Raw genomic sequence first — 20250 nt, 5'->3', positions numbered from 1 at the left:
CCTCTGCGGGGCCGCCATCATTTCCGCGAATCGGTTCTTTCGAACAGTTCGTTTCAATTTCTTTCATGCGTGTCATTGGAGTTTGTTACAGCCATTATTAAGGATATTAATCAAAGTCATTTAAAAGATAACATTAATCAGTACTAACATTACTATTTAATATCTGTTGGAAAATATTAGTTAGTAAAACCAATTAATTGTTAATAAAACTGCCATACTATCAAGTCCTAAACTTATGTCCTTGCGATTTTTTTCTTTTTACGTTTCTGCTAATTGGCTATTAACTTAACGCCAATAAAATCCTTGCCTCCAAATGCTCTTTCAAATTAAACATGTTCGAAATAGACGGATTCCGTTTAAACTGACCCGAGAACCCTTGGACCCATTTCAGTCCGATTCACTTAATCCGTGAATCAATTCAACCGATTCAATGACAGATCCGAGATTCATTCGAACAGTTAGTTAACGCTAGAGTGAAAGAGGAGCTTCGCTACGGGGCCGCTGCTGCTGCTGTCTGGGGCCGATATGCAGAGGCGGGCCGGGGAAAACAGACACAAGAAAGGAAAGCAATGCTGGATTCAGAGATGGCGTGTATGAGTTAAGGATCTCAGAGCAAGAAACCTGATCCCGGTGATTATATTCGTCGCTCAGAAGCGGTATTAAAACAGGAAAAAGGCCGTTTGTATAGTGCAGCCTCGCTCTCTTTGAGAAGCACTAGCCAGCTAAAGCTAGTCATGTAGCGCTCCATTCACACGGACGCCAAACATGGACACGACTGCACACTATACTTGTGTTTTACATCGCCTCTGTGGCTAACAAACTCTAGGATGAACGGATCCCAATGGCGATAGAGTGCAAATGGAGGGGCGTTGTGGATTTAGCTAGACATTCACGCAGAGAAAACACTCGTCCTCTGTTGAATCTGTGGGCTTTGGTTCCCTCGAACCCGATAAAAGTGTTTCTCCGTTGTTGTTTTTGTCATAAAGCTCTTCAATAAGGAGTGCTGTGGTATTTTTATGTTTTTTTATGGCCGTTGCCGAGCAGATAAAGTTAGCTGTAGCTTAATCCTGTACCAGAGCAAATGAAGGAGTATAAGGTGGTTGTGTTGGGCAGCGGCGGCGTGGGCAAATCCGCACTCACGGTCCAGTTTGTGACCGGGACATTCATAGAGAAATATGACCCGACCATTGAGGACTTTTATAGGAAGGAGATCGAAGTGGATTCGTCCCCCTCGGTGCTGGAGATCCTAGACACCGCTGGGACCGAGCAGTTCGCGTCCATGCGAGATCTGTACATCAAAAACGGCCAAGGCTTTATTTTAGTTTACAGCCTTGTCAATCAGCAGTCATTTCAGGTGAGTATTGCATCCCACGTCTGGCTATACAAGTACAAACAATAGACTTTTGAAGTTTGAATTAGGACATCCTTACCACTATTATCATATTACCACAAGCGAGGTCAGAAAATCACTCCAGCAAGGGAACTCCTGTGATTTAGTAGCACACCAAACTTTAGCCTTCTCAGCCAAACTGAAAATGACAGAAAATCTTAAATTGTCTCTTTTAAAAGTTGCTTATGACATATATGCAACAGGTTAAAACGTACATTCAAATACACTTTTCCCAACCATTGTGATCTCACACACCCACTTTTTATCATTTTATGTGTGATATTTCAACTTCTCTTTATTGTCCCACCCTTTTTTCCCGCAATGTCCATTATCAGCCATAAGCAATGCATGTACGTAGGTTGTTCACATGAGGTACTATATAATATGTTGTATTGCTTATGGTCACAAGAAAAGTGTTTTAATCAAAAAAGGAAAAAAATCAGAAAAAGAAAAACATATTGAGAACAACAGCACTGGAAGGGATCCTAATACAAAACATTTAAACAACAATATGATTATTTGTTAACAAGCCTTCTATTCATCTGTTCATGTTTCATTTTTAAAAATGGTTTAATCAGTCCCATTATTTAGTCAGCTTAAACCCGCTCCTTGCCTTCACTTGTGAGCCTCAGATTCCAATCAACAAGTGATGCACAGAACCAAGGCCCTGCCCAATGTTTTAATTTGTTAATCCATTTCACTTGGATGCACGTCAAAATATGGATCCGTCATCTCTTCCATTTCATTTTCAACTTTAGGAGTGTTCATTTCTCCACAAACTGACTTATTTGGAGTCTTAAACTGTTTTATCTTAAACAAACATTCTTATCTCTGACTGGGCTCCGCAGGACATCAGACCAATGCGGGACCAGATCGTTCGTGTGAAGCGCTTCGAGAAGGTGCCTCTGATCTTGGTGGGGAATAAGGTGGACCTGGAGTCAGAGAGGGAGGTGGCGGGTTCTGACGGACGTGCCCTCGCACAAGAGTGGGGCTGCCCCTTCATAGAGACCTCAGCCAAGAGCAAGAGCATGGTTGATGAGCTGTTCGCTGAGATTGTGAGGCAGATGAACTACACCACTTTGCCCGAGAAGCAAGAGCAGTGCTGCAATGCCTGCATTGTGCAGTGAGAATCCTGGCCTTACTTGCAGTCCAGGTATGAGAGTGCAAGTCCGTGTGTGTAAAAAAAAAAAAAAAAAAAACAGATTCAGGTTTTCTAGTACAGCATTCTTATTGAGTGCTTGATGCTTGACTTTTCAAGATACAAACATTGAAATATCTTTACATAAAAGTGTGTGTGTGAGATAGATATTTTATAAATTGATGACGGCAGCTCTCAGGCTGACTCATTTCTGTTATCATTGGATTGCACCAAGAATGTGGTGTGAAGAATAAAACCGCTTAATCCCAATACCAGTGAGATGAAGCATGAAGAGACTGCGCTCTCTGGACTAGCAGTCAGACGCATGAGAACAGGGCCAATCCTTGTGAATAAATAGGAAAACTGAACATCCTGAATGGAAAGTGATCTCGCAAAACAGGAAATGGTGTTCTGGAGAACTTTAGAATGACCTAGATGTGCCATTTCAGTGGTGTCTTTATGCAAACAATTTTTATAGCCTTATAAAGATTTTGGTTGATTGAAGATGATCTTTAGTTAAACGTCATATATTTGGAAGTTAAATTCCAAAGACAATGGGTAGTATCATAATGCTATAGATATGTTCTCCACCTTATTTTTCAATATGAAAGAAAGCTATTTTCTGTGAATGTGTAAGACTTTGCTGCTATAGTTAGCTGCTATAGATAAATATAGAAAAATAAAGTGCCGTAAAAGGTATGGTTTGTGGGCTACAAAACGGTGTGTTGTTCGAAACCTGATTTCTTTATTCTGTTGAACACAAAATATATTTTGAAGATTGTTGTTAACCAAAGAATTTCTGGTCGCCATTGGTTTCAAAAGTCAATGGCTACCAGCAACTATTTGGTTACCAAAATAAATAAAAAAAACTAACAGAATAACAACATGTTTTTTACAGATAACATAACCAGAGGCGGATGACACCCAGAAGCACTTAAAAATGTAAAATGTTTTTTTTTTCTTGTGACCACAGCACACTTTTCTCATTTCTGTTTCTTAGACACATGATCCAGATGGATGCTCTCTTGAACAAGTCTCTGATCACATGACCCTCTGAGCCACTCCTGTGCCACTGAGCCCCTTGAACTCTGACACTTCGGACATCTGACCGAGGCTTGGCTTTGCTGTCCGGAAATAAATCATCGCAGGGTCTTCAAAACTCAAATCCGCTGGGTCTGGATGGTAGAGCACATATACAATATCTTCAAGTTATGTTTTGGTTACCTGGAAACAAGTGAAGTCTGCAAATGAGAGCACAGAAAACTTTTGGGAATGGGGATATCTGTGACAGGGCTATTAATAGCTATTTTTCTTATATAGGGAATTGGGATAAGGGTTATGACGAGCAGGTCAGCTCAGGGCTATAATACCCCTGGAGATGCCCTGTTGAAAATGTTCCCTGTTTTTCTTTTAACATATTAAGTTTGATATCTAATTATTAAGCTGTAACAGCGATTATGCAGGTTTGAGACCTCAATATCTAACGTTTCCCCCCCTTTTGATTTTTTTTTAAACTACTGGTATGTATTGCTTTCTCTCCTAATACTCTATTTATTAAAGTCTTTAATTACCAATATAGATAAATATTGCATTTTTATATTCTGTTGGCTGTTTTGGCTTTTTGTGACTACAGTATGCATTGTTTCTGAAGTACAGCATTGATGATGCCTTAAATGATTACAGTCTGAAACCCCTGTTGAGTCCGTGCTTCTTTTCTTGAATTTTATTTTCATGTTTCTTGCATATTATTTGTGCCCAACAAGTTACAATTGGACACAGTTCCACCACTGCTTAAATATAAACTTAAAATATGAATAATCCATTTAGCACAGTGTTTCGGATATTACTTTTGGCTTTTATCACTGTAAGCACATAAAATGTACAAATGTCATTAAGTTGGTTATCAATGACATTTGAGACATTTACACCAAAATAACTAAACAAAGAACTCGAAATCAATGCTTGCAATTCCTCACAATAGGCTTTTGATAATGACCTTTAAGTTGCCTGGAAATCAGCCATCTATCAGTTCCCAACAATCTGTCTTATTGTGGTGGAAATCCAATGTCTGAAATGTGAGGATCTTGTGATGAGCTTGAAAAAAGTCTGTTTGCTTGCTGAGTTGAGATGAAGTGGGTGTTTGCCAACTAAAACATTAAATTCCATTTAAAAAAGCTAAAAATGCTTTTTGATAAAGGCTTGTGATCATACATATGGCATCTGCAGTCTCTGAATGTCCATGGGTCACCAAACCAGATTTCACTATCCAGTCTACTACTGATTTAGAGAATATATTTATATAAGTGTGTGTGTGTGTGTGTATACATTTGAGACTGCAATTACCTGCTATAAAAGCTTTTAATCTTTTTTTCTACTTAAGTTATTCATACATTTTAATAATTTTATTAATAATTATAATATATTCATTTAAATTATTTTAAATCATCCTACTACCCACTTGCAATTTTTTTGAGGGTCCCTGGCTGAGAACCACTTAATTGTCTAAAGGGTGCTGAATAGAAAATGTTTTAATAGTTTTTACTGAGTTACTGGAGTTATGCAGCACCGTGTGAGCTTTTATATGCCTGTGTTTATGGACATATTTCTATGAAAATTTATATTTAAAGTGAACGTTTAAAACTCACCCCATGTTCACCTACAGTGATTGTGATATTTTGATAATAGAACATGATTGTAATATTTTTTTAAAGTGCAATGTTTATTGTAATATATAAAGATATGTGAAGGGGAGCTGAAAATGTAGTACATAACAGATAGTTTTTTTTTTTATGTTTTTTTGTTTTTTACAAACTGCAAAGAAATAATTTGTTTAAAACCAAAATAAGAAGAAGAGGAAAGAAAGAAAAATAAATATAATTTTAGAGACAAATCCCACCTTATTCTTTAGTAAGCGTTTAGTCTTTAGTAAGCGTTTAGGACTTTTATTTTGAACGATGTCCTGTTAAGAGACCCTTTTTAAGAGTCTATTTTTTCATGTTTATGTCTGTTATCTGTTACATTTAATAAAGCCCGACTTACTGATACAATGAAAACTGTATTCGTAACTGTCGGAACGACAAGTTTTGATGATCTGATTGGCTCTGTGACTTCAGATGAATCCGTGAAGGTAAGAAAGTCATTCAAGCATAGTGAGAAGAAGTGCAAAGTAAACGTCAGCTGATTGTCACAAATACTTGCCAGTGATCGTGAGCTAGTCTTATAAGCAATAATATCTCCTGGCACACTTTAATGACTGTGGCCATGTTTCTGAATGAAGGCATTAATCGACCGTGGCTATACAGACATGGTGCTTCAGGTTGGCAGAGGTTCAGTTCCTGATCCAGACAGCTGTCCAGGACTGACACTTCAAGTGTTTCATTACAAAGACTCAATCGCCGAGGACATGAGACTCTCAGATCTGGTGTGTTGAAGCTCCCTTTGCCCCAAACACTAAATACAGTACAGTTAATTAATTAGATTAATTTTGATGCAGACAAATTAAGGAAACTTTACAATAATCATCTGATAACACATCAATTGTTAATATATTTGACGAATATAAATGTCAAACGATGTTTATACTTTAAAATGTGTGATATCTGCAATAGTTGTGTCTGTAAAAAAAGTATTATATAATGAAGGGGTTTTCAAGCTGGTGGCTGCAAGGTAATGCTAAGGGTCACAGGAAATGGTTAGAATAAAAATATTAAATAAATACAAATATGACACATTGATATAAATAAAGGCATATATTTTAAAATATGTTTTTCAAATAATACATCAAATAGTGCAGTACCACTAATCTGCTTAAATCTAATCTAGTTTGTCTGGGAAAAACTAAAACCCGATATGATATAATATAGTAATAACACAATATTTGTTAAAGTTGAACTCTGATTAGAAATTAGTTTTAGATCATAATACCTGCTGTGTCCTCATTAGGAGCAGGAAGCTGTTTGGAAGCACTCGGAGCAAATAAAGCTCTCCTCGTTGTGGTCAACGATAAATTAATGGGCAATCACCAGCTGGAGCTCGCAAAGCAGCTAAAGGCAGATTCTCCTCTTATCTACTGCACATGCAGGTTTGTTTCAAGGGCATTCACTTTCTCAACTGTCTCTATTGTTATTATTAAATGGATGTGCTGACTGCACATGTCATGCATTTTTAACTCTTCATCGCAGTACTCTGTCTCAGACTTTGAGGGATATGGATCTGTCTGCTCTGACAACCTATGTGCCTGGTCAACCGCAGAACTTCGCCAACAAGGCTGTTGGACTTGTTTGAGAGCTCTCTCTTGAACCGGGACGATTACCGAGGACAATTTGGGCCAAGGCTTACTGGGAAATCCCGCACTCGACCCCTCTGGAGATGATTGTTTGAAAACAACAGTTTTTTGCCTAATTCATTTTGTCTAATTAAACTAATAATTGTCCTGGAGGATTGTATAATGATGGTACAGACACAAGTGGTGCTTCTTATGACTTTTTTTCCTATAAAGTGACAATGAAACTGTAAGGTTGCTGATCATATGTATTCTTAAAGAAGCGGAAGTTGTTAAGGAAACTTGCTGTAGTGAACATCCTGTGTAGTATTAGACCACATTCATTTGTTACTCAGACGCTCAGAGAGCATGACTTACATTCACACATCAAGACTCTATTTTGGGCTTTTGTTCTTAATTCTGACCTTTCAACGATGCTGCTCAGCAGGTGATCCGAGTAAGTATATAATTACACACAACACCATCCTGAATTGAGTTTTTGTGGTCAATGATGTTATAAACTAAAGGTAAGCAAATTATCATAAGATTATCATGAATTATCATAAAATCGGGATTATTATTCTTACCGAAAATATAGTTTGTTTAAGAGTTTTCTGATTGTATGTTTGCATTTAGATTTGGTTTTCTAAGAGCAAAAGGTTTGAGAGAAACATTTGGAAGGTTTTAGTGGGGATTTCCACGGTTTTTCTCTCATGTGTCATTTGTGTCTATGGTGGTTATGATGATGCTGAGGTTTGAGATTATGATACTGATAAAGTTTATGTGTATGTGGGTTGCAGGAAACAAGTTCAAAATAAAAGTAAAATAAAAATTATGGGAAAAAAAAAATATTAATGAGCTGTTACGTTAAGGAATTTGAATCATGTTTGCCCATGTAGGTGTACAGTGTAAAATCATCAACCTTGAGTATGTGGAGTGCTTCTGGCACTCAAACACACCAACAATGAACTATACCTTCAGCAGTGCGTAAGTCACAGCCCATTTCACTCACATTCTCTAATGCATTTGTCCCAACTGTGTGTGTATATATATATATATAAATATATATACACACACATACATACATACATACATATATGTAATGAAAATTGTTTTGTGGTAGTTGATAAATTAGAGATAATATAAGGCAATATTTTTTTTTTTCAGATTTAAAAACAATCAATCTGTCAAAGACTGTCAAGAATACATAATAGAGTACAATTACACTGTAGGCTGCAGAATTCCTCTTAAAGACCCTAATAAGAAGTTTGGAACATTTTATACGAAAGTATCCACAGACGGAAACCACACTGTTTCAAAAACCTTTGAATCGCTCAAGAGAAAAGGTAAGAAAACAAAAAGATTTACAACGTTTCAACGGTCTGTCAAAAAATGCTTGTGAATCTACCCTACCATTCAAAAAACCCCAAATATTTTTGAGCAGTAGTGTAGTTTATTAATTTACAGAATTCCCCCACCCTTCCCAATCATTATATTTTTCATAATGAGCAACAAACCGTAAGCTATGGCCATTCTCCCAGGGAACAGATTTCAACTGTGCTACAGTAGTTCTAGATGTCCTCTGTCACTCTTTTTGCTGAATACAATAATTTCAACTTAATTCGTTTTTTGACCAATGTAACATGTAGTATCAGACATTATTATATCCAAACCAGTGGCTCATTTGTTTGTGTTATATATTGGTTTAGTGCAGCTAAACCCACCCTGTAACCTCTCAGTGATGTGGAATGAGCAGGACAGCACACTTTTACTGCAGTGGAACAGTAGTTACCCCGGCAAAACTAAATGTGTTGTCTATATGGTGCGCAACCAGAAAGACACAAGCCAGGTGAGACAAGATATATAATATTACCATTTTACATTCAAACTGAACAACTGTCTCATCTTCCTCTGTCTTTTTCTCCCAGTCCTCAAACGTGACAGGTATGTCATACACTCTGTCTCAGGTCTCACAGAACAAGCACTATGTTTTCCAAGTGCGGAGCACAGTTGCTGAAGTCTGTGGTGGTTCAGATTTCTGGAGTGACTGGAGTCATCCGGTGGAGTGGGGCGGTACAGGTAAGATACTTTAAACACACAGTGAGGGACATGGATAGATTTGCTCTAATTTGTCTTCTTACAGTTTTTCCCCCACCATGTTTCTGTGTTACGTAGGGAACAGCAGCAGACAAGACTGGTCGTATGTTATTGTTCCAGTCTTTTTGCTGTTTCTTCTGTGTTTCTTGTTGTGTTATTGTGAGAGGTGAGAAATGTTTTAGACTTTTCACTCGTACTGTCCAGAACATTATATTTTAGTTATTAATTTATTAAGACGGGGGTGACCGACATTGGTACTGGAAGTACTGGTACTGGAGTCCTGCAGAGTTTTGCACCAACCTTGATCATTATTTTTTTAACCTCACCTGACTGTAGCGTTGTAGTAAACCTTAAATCTTGATTAGCTTGTATAGGTGTGTCTGCAGGACTGTCAGTGAATCTGAGTCATTTGAATTTGAATTTACTTCACAACTGTTAAAAAAAGTGTGTTCTATATATTATGAATGTGATGAGTGGGGTGGGGCCGAGAGCCGTGGGAACGGAGCGAGGCCAGTGGAATGATTGGAAATCAGCGACACCTGCGACACTCACCAGTCTCGAGTCCCACGGAGGAGATTGGAAGGATATAAAACGGGAGCGTTGACAGTGAAGGACGAGAGAGGAACAGGCCTGGATTTTAGTTGTGTTTTGATTTTGTTTGTGACGACTGCCTCGCTGTTTTGTCTTTATTTTGATTATTAAAGTCATTTTATTGTCAAAAATAAATAAATAGTTCCGGTTCCCTGACACGCTGATTTCCAATCACTCCACCGGCCTCACTCCGTTCCCACGGCTCTCGGCCCCATCCCACTCGTCACATAGAATATGACTGAAATTCAGACGTAATATTTCCACCATATTGTTACTGTCACATGACCTGCTTCCTTTGCATTCATAATTCCTCTCCTGTGGCCTCATGGGATAATAAAGTGTCCATCAAATGTACACCTCAGAATCCAGGTGGAAGAAGGTCATCGGCTTCTGTTTTTCCAATGTGATGAATTCAGAATTTCTTCTTGCCTTACATACTTGTTTTCACATACTATATAGTAGGGAAGTATGTGATTTCGAACGCAACTTGGAGCTCTTCAGGACCGATGTTGGTCACCCCTGTAATAAGACTTCATATTAAATTTATGTTATCAAGATACATTTGCTTGAGATACAAAATTGAATTATAAAGTCCTGTTTTCTGAGAAACTGAACAAAAATGTATTATGTAATTTTGCTTCCTAAGTAAATTTATCTTACAGAATGTACAGTAAAAAGTATTTGCAAATTCTAGTGGTTGACAGCTTAATTATTCAAGCCTTAATCAATTGTTTTCGTAAAATGAATTTAAAAGTAATGTCATAAGTAAAAAAAATAATAATTACAATTAAAACATATTTATTGGATACATAGAGAACATATTGATGTATTGGGTTCCCTTTAGTTTATGCCTTAAATTTTACTTTACTTGGTCTTAAAATGATCTTTTTTTAAAAGGCTTATATTTACCCTCAGAAATCCTGTGTAATAATAATTCAATAATTTATTTATTTATTTACCTACAGGAAAAACATCTTTCTTCCGGTTGTGCCTGACCCTAGCAAAAACCTACAGGATTTGTTTCATAAACATGATGGAAATGTTGAGGTATCCATTCTTTTAACACTCCTACTCCTACTTCTCAGATTTGGATACGCTGTAACCCTCTCGTTTTATTCTCAGAGCTGGGTTCACATCTCCAGAGAGCTGAAGGAAGCTTTTGAGCCTGACTACACAGAGCAGTCCTGTGATGTGTGTGAGGTTACACCCTCTTGTGACACCGGTCCTGCTTCTCAAACTGACAACTGTGATGAACCAAGCACTGAAAAAGAGCATGCAGATGAACCAAGCAATGAAGGAGAGCATGCAGATGAACCAAGCAAAGAAAAACAGCATGCAGATGAACCAAGCAATGAAAGAGAGCATGCAGATGAACCAAGCAAAGAAAAACAGCATGCAGATGAACCAAGCAATGAAGGAGAGCATGCAGATGAACCAAGCAAAGAAAAAGAACATGCAGATGAACCAAGCAAAGAAAAACAGCATGCAGAGGAACCAAGCAATGAAAGAGAGCATGCAGATGAACTAAGCAAAGAAAAAGAGCATGCAGATGAACCAAGCAATGAAAGAGAGCATGCAGAGGAACCAAGCAAAGAAAAAGAGCATGCTGATGAACCAAGCAATGAAGGAGAGCATGCAGATGGACCAAGCAAAGAAAAAGAGCATGCAGATGAACCAAGCAAAGAAAAAGAGCATGCAGATGAACCAAGCAAAGAAAAAGAGCATGCAGATGAACCAAGCAATGAAGGAGAGCGTTCAGATGAACCAAGCAATGAAGGAGAGTGTTCTGATGAGCCAAGCAATGAAGAAGAGCCTGCAGGACAGCAGAGCTTATAAGCCAAAGTGCCACTAACAATTCACCTGCACTGTCATCTAATTCTTACTGAACATTTTAATGTTTTCTTTTGCACGTTTATTTTACCTCATTCATTTTTCATTGTATGCAGAGTTTATGTATAAGAAGGATGAAAAATATAATTGTTGAAATGTCTCAATCAATATTACTGTGTACCCAAAGGTTTAGGGTTGTTATGATGACCAAGGCTGCTTTTATTTGAACAGAATACAGTAGAAAATGGTAATATTGTAAAATACAATTACATTTTATTTCTGAATAAATTATAAAATGTAATGCCAAAGCTGAATTTTTATGCATCATTGTTTGGCTTAGTACAGGTGCATCTAAAAAAAAATGTATATCATGGAAAAGGTCTTTAATTTTTGTAATTTAATAATAAAACAAATCTTATATTCAAGATTCATTGCACTCAAACAGAAATATTTCAAGAGTTTTTTTTTTTATTCTGATCATTATGACTTACAGCTTAGGAAAATTTAAAATACAGTATCTCAAAAAAATTGAATATTCCATTTAGAGCTTTATTAGTTTAATTTTGAGTATAAATACTGGGTATGTCTTTCACAATTATAGGAAAGACTACTGACTTGGCAATGGTCCAGAAGACAATCATCAACACCATCACCCAAGGAGGGTAAGCCACAAAAGGCAATTGCTGAAAGGGCTGGCCGTTCACAGAGTGCTGTATCAAAATATATTCATAGAAAGTTGACTGGAAGGAAATAGTATGGTAGGAAAAGGTGCACAAGCAACAGGGATGACCACAGCCTTGGAAAAATTGACATCATTGGTCACCATGCTCAGATGTCTTCAGGAAATGGGCTATAACTGTCACATTCCTAGAACCAAGCCACTCCTGAACCAGAAAATACCTCAGAAGCATTTCACCTGGGGTAAGGAGAGAACTAATTGGACTGTTGCTCATTGGTCCACATTCCCCTTTTCAGATGAAAGTAAATTTATCTTTTCATTCGAAAAACAAGGTCTGGATTCTGGAGGAAGATTGGAGAGGCACAGAATCGAAAGTCCAGAGTGAAGTTTCTAAAGTCAGTGATTTGGGGTGTCGTAACGTATGCTGGTGTTGGTCCATTGTGCTTTATCAAGTCCAGAGTCAATGCAGCCATCTACAAGGAGATCTGCTGACAAGCTTTATGGAGATGCTGATTTCATTTTGCAGCAGGAATTTAGCACCTGCCTACAGTGCCAAAACCACTTCCAAGTGGTTTGCTGACCATGATAAAACTGCGCTTGGTTGACCAGCCAACATGCCTGACCTGAACCTCACAGAGAATCTGTGGTGTATTGTGAAGTGGAAGATAAGTAACATCTGAAAAACAATACAGAGGAGCTTAAGGCTGCTATTAAAGCAATCTGGGCTTCAATAATGCCTCAGCAGTGCCAAAGGCTGATCGCCTTCATGCCTCACCACACTGAAGCAGTATTTCATGCAAAAGGAGCCTAATTAAGTGCATAATTAAACCTGCTTTGGAGATCTTGAACAGTTTTGTTTTGTAAATCATCATCATGTTTGTAAATTTGAGATACTGATTTTTTAATTTTCCTAAGCTGTAAATCGTAACCATCAGAATTACAAAAAAAAAAACTGTATTTTTGTGGAAACCATTATACTTTTTTTTTCAGGATTTCTTTTTTTTTTTTTAATTTTTATAAATAGAAAGTTCATTTATAAGAGCAACATTCATAGGAAATAGAAATCTTTAGCCATTATAAATGTCTTAACTTCAATTTTTTTTTTTTCAATTCAAGTTTATTTGTATAGCACTTTTTACAATACAAATCGTAACAAAGCAACTTTACAGAAAATTATGTTTCTACAATATTTAGTAGTAGCTAGTAGTTTGTGCACGTTTGACAGGATTTTAGAGAAAAATAAAAAATAATAATAATAATACAAGACGTAGTCAGCTAGACGATGAACTATCAATATTATTAATTAATAGTTATTATATGATGCAGTCACACATGTAGCAATAATTGTTAGATCTGTTTGTTGATTCAGGGTTAGCATCATCTGGGGTCCTCTGAGGGTCAGCATCATCTCTTCTCAGGTGTTCTGGATCCAGACTGGAGCTTGTGTAAATCCTAGTTACCACGGGATGTAAATCCCGTGGCAAAACATAGAAACAAAATAGAGACATCATTAGCATAGCTGCTGATCCAACAAAGTTAAATTAGTTTAACCCAAGCTAATGAATAAGAATGCACATTTGATCAGATGCAACTACACTCACAATTTAAGAGATACATTATTCGTATGCTTGGCGAAAGAGATGTGTTTTTAATCTAGATTTAAACAGAGAGAGTGTGACTGAACCCCGAACATTATCAGGAAGGCTAGTCCAGAGTTTGGGAGCCAAATGTGAGAAAGCTCTACCTCCTTTAGTGGACTTTGCTATCCTAGGAACTACCAAAAGTCCAGCGTTTTGTGACCTTAGGGTGCGTGATGGGTTGTAGCGTGGTAGAAGGCTAGTTAGGTACGCAGGAGCTAAACCATTTAGGGCCTTGTAGGTAAGTAATGATAATTTGTAACTGATACGGAACTTAATAGGTAGCCAGTGCAGAGATTGTAAAATTGGGGTAATATGATCATATTTTCTTGACATCGCAAGACTCTAGCTGCTGCATTTTGGACTACCTGTAGCTTGTTTATTGACGAAGCAGGACAACCACCTAGAAGTGCATTACAATAGTCTAGTCTAGAGGTCATAAATGCATGAACTAGCTTTTCTGCATCAGAAACAGATAACATGTTTCGTAGATTGGCAATGTTTCTAAGATGGAAGAAGGCAGTTTTTGTAACATTGGAAATATTATTTTCAAAAGACAAATTGCTGTCTAATATAACAATTGCTGTCTAATCTACAAGATTCTGTGTTGTGTTTTTTGGTCCAATAATTAATATGTCTGTCTTATCCGAATTTAATTGGAGAAAATTATTTGTCATCCAATCTTTTACATTTTTAACACACTCTGTTAGCTTAGATAATTGGGAAGTTTCATCTGGTCTCGTTGAGATATATAGCTGAGTATCATCAGCATAACAGTGGAAGCTAATTCCGTATTTTCTAATAATATTACCAAGGGGCAACATGTATATTGAAAATAGAAGGGGACCTAGGACGGATCCTTGTGGCACTCCATATTTTACTGATGATAAATGAGATGACACCCCATTTAAGTAAACAAAATGGTAGCAATCGGACAGGTAGGATCTAAACAATCTTAGAGCCTGCCCTTGAATACCTGTATAGTTTTGTAATCGATGAGTATGTCATGATCTATGGTGTCGAACGCAGCACTAAGATCAAGTAAGACTAGAAATGAGATGCAGCCTTGATCTGACGCAAGGAGCAGGTCATTTGTAATTTTAACAAGTGCAGTTTCTGTGCTATGGTGGGGCCTAAAACCTGACTGGAATTCTTCATACAGATCATTTTTATGCAGGAAGGTGCTCAATTGAGCAGACACAACTTTTTCAAAAATTTTAGACATAAATGGAAGATTTGAAATAGGCCTATAATTTGCCAGTACACTAGGATCTAGTTTTGGTTTCTTAATTAAAGGCTTGATAACCGCCAGCTTGAATAGTTTTGGGACGTGACCTAAAGATAACGACGAGTTAATGATATTGAGAAGCGGTTCTTCGGCTACAGGTAACAACTCTTTCAGTAATTTAGTGGGTACAGGATCTAATAAACATGTTGTTGGTTTAGATACAATGATAAGTTTATTTAGCTCTTCCTGTCCTATATTTGTAAAGCACTGCAGTTTATCTTTGGGTGCGATGGATGAAACTGAAGTGTTAGACGCTGTAGAATCTACATTCGCTATTGTATTTCTAATGTTATCTATTTTATCAGTGAAGAAATTCATAAAGTCATTACTATTTAACGTTGGTGGAATATTTGAATCAGGTGGCGTCTGGTAATTTGTTAATTTAGCCACTGTGCTAAATAAAAACCTTGGATTGTTTTGGTTATTTTCAATGAGTTTGTGTATATGCTCTGCCCTAGCAGTTTTTAGAGCCTGTCTATAGCTGGACATACTGTTTTTCCATGCAATTCTAAAAACTTCCAAGTTAGTTTTTCTCCATCTGCGTTCAAGACTACGAGTTACTTTCTTGAGAGAGTGAGTATTACTGTTATACCATGGCACAGTACGTTTTTCTCTAACCTTTTTCAATTTGATGGGGGCAACAGCTTCTAATGTATTAGAGAAAATAGTGCCCATGTTGTCAGTAATTTCGTCTCATTCATGTGTATTTTTGGGTACAAATAGCAGTTGAGATAGATCAGGCAGGTTATTTGCGAATCTTTCTTTGGTGGCTGGAACAATAATTCTGCCTAGACGGTAACGCTGAGACATATAGTTAATATCAGTTATACGCAGCATGCACGATACAAGGAAATGGTCTGTAACATCATCGCTTTGAGGTACAATATCTATAGCAGTAAGATCGATTCCATGCGATATAATTAAATCTAGTGTATGATTAAAACGATGAGTGGGCCCGGTGTCATTTTGCTTGACTCCAAAAGAGTTTATTAGGTCAGTAAACGCAAGTCCTAATGTATCATTTGTATTATCAACGTAAATATTAAAATCTCCCATGATTAGCGCCTTATCAACTGTAACCAGAAGGTCTGAGAGGACATCTGCAAATTCTTTTAGGAATTCTGTATACGGCCCTGGTGGTCTATAAACAGTAGCCAGAGCAAGAGATACATTAGATTTCTTTTGCATGTCTGACAGTGTAACATTTAGCAGAAGTATTTCAAAAGAGTTAAACCTGTATCCTGTTTTCTGGGTAACATTGAGAATATCACTATATATTGTTGCAACACCTCCGCCACGACCAGTCGACGGGGCTCATGCTTATAACAGTAGTTTGGTGGAGTAGACTCATTTAGACCAAAAAAATCATTTGGTTTTAGCCAGGTTTCAGTCAAGCAGAGTACATCAAAACTATTATCTGTGATAATTTCATTTACAATAACTGCTTTTGGTGTGAGTGATCTAATATTTATGAGCCCAAACTTAAAAAATTGTTTTTGTTCATTTACTTTACATTTTTCTGGTTTAATTACGATAAGATTTTTTCTAGATCCTACATTATATTTTGACCTCACTATTCGGGGAACAGACACAGTCTTAACTGTAAGTAGTTTTGATCAATTAAATGTGTCCTTGCTGAATAAACATAAAATTTGAACCAAGCTAACTTCGTAAATCCACTATGAATAATAATGACACTGAGTTTGATACAAATACATTAAAAATACACTTCAAAATAAAATATATAGTCAAACTTAACGATCACACTGCAAAGCCTCTTTCTATTAAAAATGTTGACTTATCAGTCGACTGGGAGAGGGTGTGGTCTAATCTAATCTTAACTTCCAAAAACTTGGCTCATCGTTTTATCCATTTCAAAGCTATCCATACAGCATACATAACTCCTTACAAGAGGTTTACAATGAAAACTGCAACTGAACTTTAACTGTCATATCTGTAACACTGTATCATCAGGTACTTTTCTCCACATGTTTTGGGAATGTCCAATTGTTGTCAACCTATGGACTCATGTAAATTCTGTTTTGTTGTTTTTACTTCAAATTGATTACACGTCTAATCCAGGTTTATATATTCTCAATCTAATTCCGGTATAAGTTACTTAAAGAAAAGAATGCTGTTTGCTGGTTTTACAGCTGCAAGACAATAATACAAAACTGGTTTACTCCGCACATGTGTGCAAAAACATTTTGGATTCATAGCCTTCTTAAGATAGTAACCTGTGAATGTACAACAGAATGATTGAATAAGGCATAACCTTGTACCATCAATGCATGGCAATGTTTTTCTTCTAAAACTGTATATGTATAAAGGAATGTATAAAGGAATAAACGGAGCAATTCCAAGAGGGTCCTCGCATCATCGGTGCTCGGGCCCTAATGACCATAAAGGTTTTTTTTTGCTTGTTTTTTTTTTTCAGATTGGAAAATTATTGACATCTGCTGCTTTCCCTTTACTGTTTTGTTTGTTTGAATTTATTTTGTCTTGTTGAATAAAAAATAATAAAAATGTTTATCACACAAAAAAAATGCCCTACTTTAAATGTGTTTTTCCTCATCTCGCTCTGATTCCATGTCATTGTGACATCACAGTCTTTATGTTTATGTTACTCTTTGTCTGCTGTGCCACTAGTTTCTTAGCCCGCGGCTACAGCAGACAGCATCTTAAAAACTGAACAGCAGTCAGCGAGGAGTCAAGTTCTCTTCTGCCACAATGTTTATTTACATTAAACATGGAAGTAAGGATCTCAGTCATGTCTTTGATGAGAAAATGTATTAAATTGCTTAAATATCTGTGCAAAATGTGCATTCTATGTTTAGATCTATATATGGCTTAGTAACTGACAATGTATAATTTTTTTCTCTATTTGATCTGTTTATGTAAACGACAAAACGCTGATATTAATGTGATGTTTGTGTGTTTAGATAATAACCAGTTCCTGGTTAACACCAACTGTCCAATTGTTGTGCTCATGAAGTACATAAAAACCAGGTTGGGACTTGCTGAGTCAGGTATGTACAGGGTATTTTTCATACATCAGGATATCAGAAGCCAGAATCAGTCTAACTATATTTATAGTTATTTTACAGTTCAAGATTTTAATTTAACAGAAACTTAAATATGACGTGATTGTCAGCAGAATAAACTTTTAAGGATACTTACAGTCATTCCAGAGTTGTTCAAGTGCTTCAAATTCTAAGTGGACATTCAACATCAAAGAAGTGGTCTGGTTCACAGAACACCTTTTTCAGTTCCACTGTGCTACTTTTATACTATTTTTCTGTGTAAACACTTGCTAGACCTCATGAGCTATTTGTCCTTTTTGCAACATCTCATGCAAGACAAAACAGCGCTCAAGTTAAAATAAGTTTAACTTATTACAAGACTTTTGAGTTTTTTCCCCCCACTTCCATGCAAAAACATGTTCTATGTGAATGGCCACTAAGGATATTTTAAAATATTCTAGCTCAAGCGGGTTGTGCTTGACTTACTCTAGAGATCTCAGGTCAGAGGAGGTTAGCTGAGCCCAGCGTGGCCCTCAAACCCGGCGTGACCTCAGTGCAGGAGATCGTGGATCTCGGGCGTTAATATTTCACACTCTCTCTAGCACATACTCCTTGTAGTCAGTGTCTGATTACATCTGTGGCATGTAGTAAGGAACATTACCTGGAATCAGCCTATCACTAATGGAGAACTCATTACCACTGTCATTAACACAGTCCTTCTCCTAATGCGTCTGCTCTTCTGTGCGTGCAAAAATATTCATCCATTGAGGTTACTCAACCAAATCTGTGTGTGTGTGTGTGTATGTTTCAGAGCTTATAGACCTGTGTGATGAACGAGGAGTTCTCAAATTCCTCTTTCAGCTCCAGAATCCACAGGAATCTGCTCGTGGACTGCTAAAGGCAAAAGAGTCATTCACTGTTTGCATTATTAAGCGTAGGTTTGAGTTTATCCCTTGATGTTTATTGAGAAGCTGAAGCTTACTGTTTCTGTATAGTCTGATAGTAAAACGTTAATGCAAAGGTTTTTCATGTACAGGTACATCTGATGGGGCTTACACCTCTGTCACATCTCTACTGTCCAGTGTTGACTCAGCTCTAATAGGTGCCATTGCACATACGCTGCAAAAATACTCGTTTTTTTTAATCAGTTTTATATTTAAACATAATTTACTTTTTAGAAGAAATAATACAATTAATTAATTAATTTTAATTTATTAATACATTTCTTTTTTCAAATAATCTAAATTGTTTAATATAATATTATATAGCAACTTTGTATATATAATTATTATTAGTATTGTGTGTCTCTCTCTCTCTCTCTCTCTCTCTCTCTCTCTCTCTCTCTCTCTCTATATATATATATATATATATATAGACATACAAGGTGATCCTGTTTGTTATCCTGTTATTAATTGATTGATGTATATCATTCTCAGTTACTGATTAAGCTAAATTGTTTGTATCATTTGCATTGTATTATGTCTTGCTTTTACACTACTGCTTGTTTAATATGTGTGCATGTGTGTAATGTTTATGTCTTCCAGAGTCCCTGCAGACTCAGATTAACAATCTTGAGAAAACCCGTCTGAAGCAGCTTCATATTGTGGAGGCTCGTGTGGCTACATCAGAGGAAATCAATGCTCAGGCTTTGGCTACTAAATCTGTGAGTGTCCTAGAGCCACATCTGAACCTCAGTTCTCTCTTATTTGTTCACCTTCTCTCACCTTGTGTATTATTCAGCCTAAAATTCCGCTACACTGCACTACATATGAGTGACACTGTTTCATTCATTATGGGGGACTCTTTGGTGCTTGTGATATGGGGATATAATTATATGTGAACAATAATCTTGTGTATTGTTTTCTTGTGGCTCTGCAGACTAAAAAGCGCAAGAAAGTTACACATGCCAATGCCCCTGATGAAGAAGTCCAGCACCACACAGAGGACAGGAAGAGCAGGAACTGAACAAACGCCCTCACATCCCAGCATTCAGCATTCATGTGTCCCAGTTTAATTCATTCAAATTACAGACATGTTCATCAACAAATGCAGTTGCCTTTTTATTATTATTATTATTCTTTATCTTTTTACGCAGTGATTCAGGAAAGTTACTTCATTGATTTTATAACATTACATAAAACTCAGTGACTATATCTTCCAGAAGAATGATGGAAGAGACAGAGTAATTTTCTTAATAAAACAATGTTTCAATGAAAATATATGTCCTTCTATCTATCTGTCTGTCTGTCTGTCCTTATTTCTGATTTGATAAAAATGTGGGAATTTTCCACTGGTCCCTTGAAATTAAGCAACAGA

At 36.8% G+C, this 20250-nt stretch overlaps 3 protein-coding genes across 5 annotated transcripts; all 3 read left to right on the top strand.

The window, feature by feature from the left end:
* The first annotated feature begins 376 nt into the window (after positions 1-376).
* LOC132113585 (ras-related protein Rap-2c-like) lies at positions 377-4222 on the top strand. Its single transcript, XM_059521419.1, has 3 exons — positions 377-1354; positions 2239-2543; positions 3529-4222. Exons 1-2 carry the CDS (start codon positions 1082-1084, stop codon positions 2515-2517), a joined length of 552 nt encoding a protein of 183 aa, XP_059377402.1. The 5' UTR covers positions 377-1081; the 3' UTR covers positions 2518-2543; positions 3529-4222.
* Positions 4223-5496: 1274 nt separating this feature from the next.
* On the top strand, positions 5497-11661 carry LOC132113584 (UDP-N-acetylglucosamine transferase subunit ALG13 homolog). Of its 2 annotated transcripts, XM_059521417.1 has the most exons (9): positions 6456-6609; positions 6710-7246; positions 7689-7776; positions 7957-8135; positions 8499-8638; positions 8718-8868; positions 8965-9052; positions 10443-10524; positions 10600-11661. In XM_059521417.1, the coding sequence occupies exons 2-9, from the start codon at positions 7159-7161 to the stop codon at positions 11311-11313; spliced, it is 1530 nt and encodes a 509-aa protein (XP_059377400.1). In that variant the 5' UTR covers positions 6456-6609; positions 6710-7158; the 3' UTR covers positions 11314-11661. The 2 variants fall into 2 exon arrangements, with proteins under 2 accessions (XP_059377401.1, XP_059377400.1); XM_059521418.1 differs by lacking the exons at positions 7689-7776; positions 7957-8135; positions 8499-8638; ... (2 more) ...; positions 10443-10524; positions 10600-11661 and adding exons at positions 5497-5655; positions 5806-5949 and having other exon boundaries at positions 6443-6609; positions 6710-7673.
* A 5911-nt stretch (positions 11662-17572) lies between these two features.
* Positions 17573-19967, top strand: c33hxorf65 (chromosome 33 CXorf65 homolog). 2 transcript variants are annotated; one of them, XM_059522321.1, is made up of 6 exons: positions 17642-17666; positions 17854-17940; positions 18746-18868; positions 18971-19036; positions 19479-19597; positions 19813-19967. In XM_059522321.1, the coding sequence occupies exons 1-6, from the start codon at positions 17642-17644 to the stop codon at positions 19897-19899; spliced, it is 507 nt and encodes a 168-aa protein (XP_059378304.1). In that variant the 3' UTR covers positions 19900-19967. The 2 variants fall into 2 exon arrangements, 1 of the variants encoding a protein (XP_059378304.1); XR_009425258.1 differs by lacking the exons at positions 17854-17940; positions 18971-19036; positions 19479-19597; positions 19813-19967 and having other exon boundaries at positions 17573-17666; positions 18746-18872.
* Positions 19968-20250: the final 283 nt, after the last annotated feature.

Source organism: Carassius carassius, chromosome 33, assembly GCF_963082965.1.
Source record: "Carassius carassius chromosome 33, fCarCar2.1, whole genome shotgun sequence".
Lineage (NCBI taxonomy): Eukaryota > Metazoa > Chordata > Actinopteri > Cypriniformes > Cyprinidae > Carassius > Carassius carassius.
Note: the sequence above shows the minus strand (reverse complement) of the source record. Positions and strands in the feature narration are given on the sequence as shown.

Excerpts from the sequence above, each read along its gene's own strand:
- c33hxorf65 (XM_059522321.1), top strand. The coding sequence starts at position 17,642 with ATGTTTATTTACATTAAACATGGAA. Across the intron at positions 18,869-18,970 it reads CACTGTTTGCATTATTAAGC|GTACATCTGATGGGGCTTAC; the intron begins GTAGGTTTGAGT and ends TTTCATGTACAG. Across the intron at positions 19,598-19,812 it reads AGGCTTTGGCTACTAAATCT|ACTAAAAAGCGCAAGAAAGT; the intron begins GTGAGTGTCCTA and ends GTGGCTCTGCAG.
- LOC132113584 (XM_059521417.1), top strand. The coding sequence starts at position 7,159 with ATGACTTACATTCACACATCAAGACTCTATTTTGGGCTTTTGTTCTTA. Across the intron at positions 8,869-8,964 it reads GGTGGAGTGGGGCGGTACAG|GGAACAGCAGCAGACAAGAC; the intron begins GTAAGATACTTT and ends TGTGTTACGTAG. Across the intron at positions 10,525-10,599 it reads AACATGATGGAAATGTTGAG|AGCTGGGTTCACATCTCCAG; the intron begins GTATCCATTCTT and ends TTTTATTCTCAG.
- LOC132113585 (XM_059521419.1), top strand. The coding sequence starts at position 1,082 with ATGAAGGAGTATAAGGTGGTTGTGTTGGGCAGCGGCGGCGTGGGCAAA. Across the intron at positions 1,355-2,238 it reads TCAATCAGCAGTCATTTCAG|GACATCAGACCAATGCGGGA; the intron begins GTGAGTATTGCA and ends TGGGCTCCGCAG.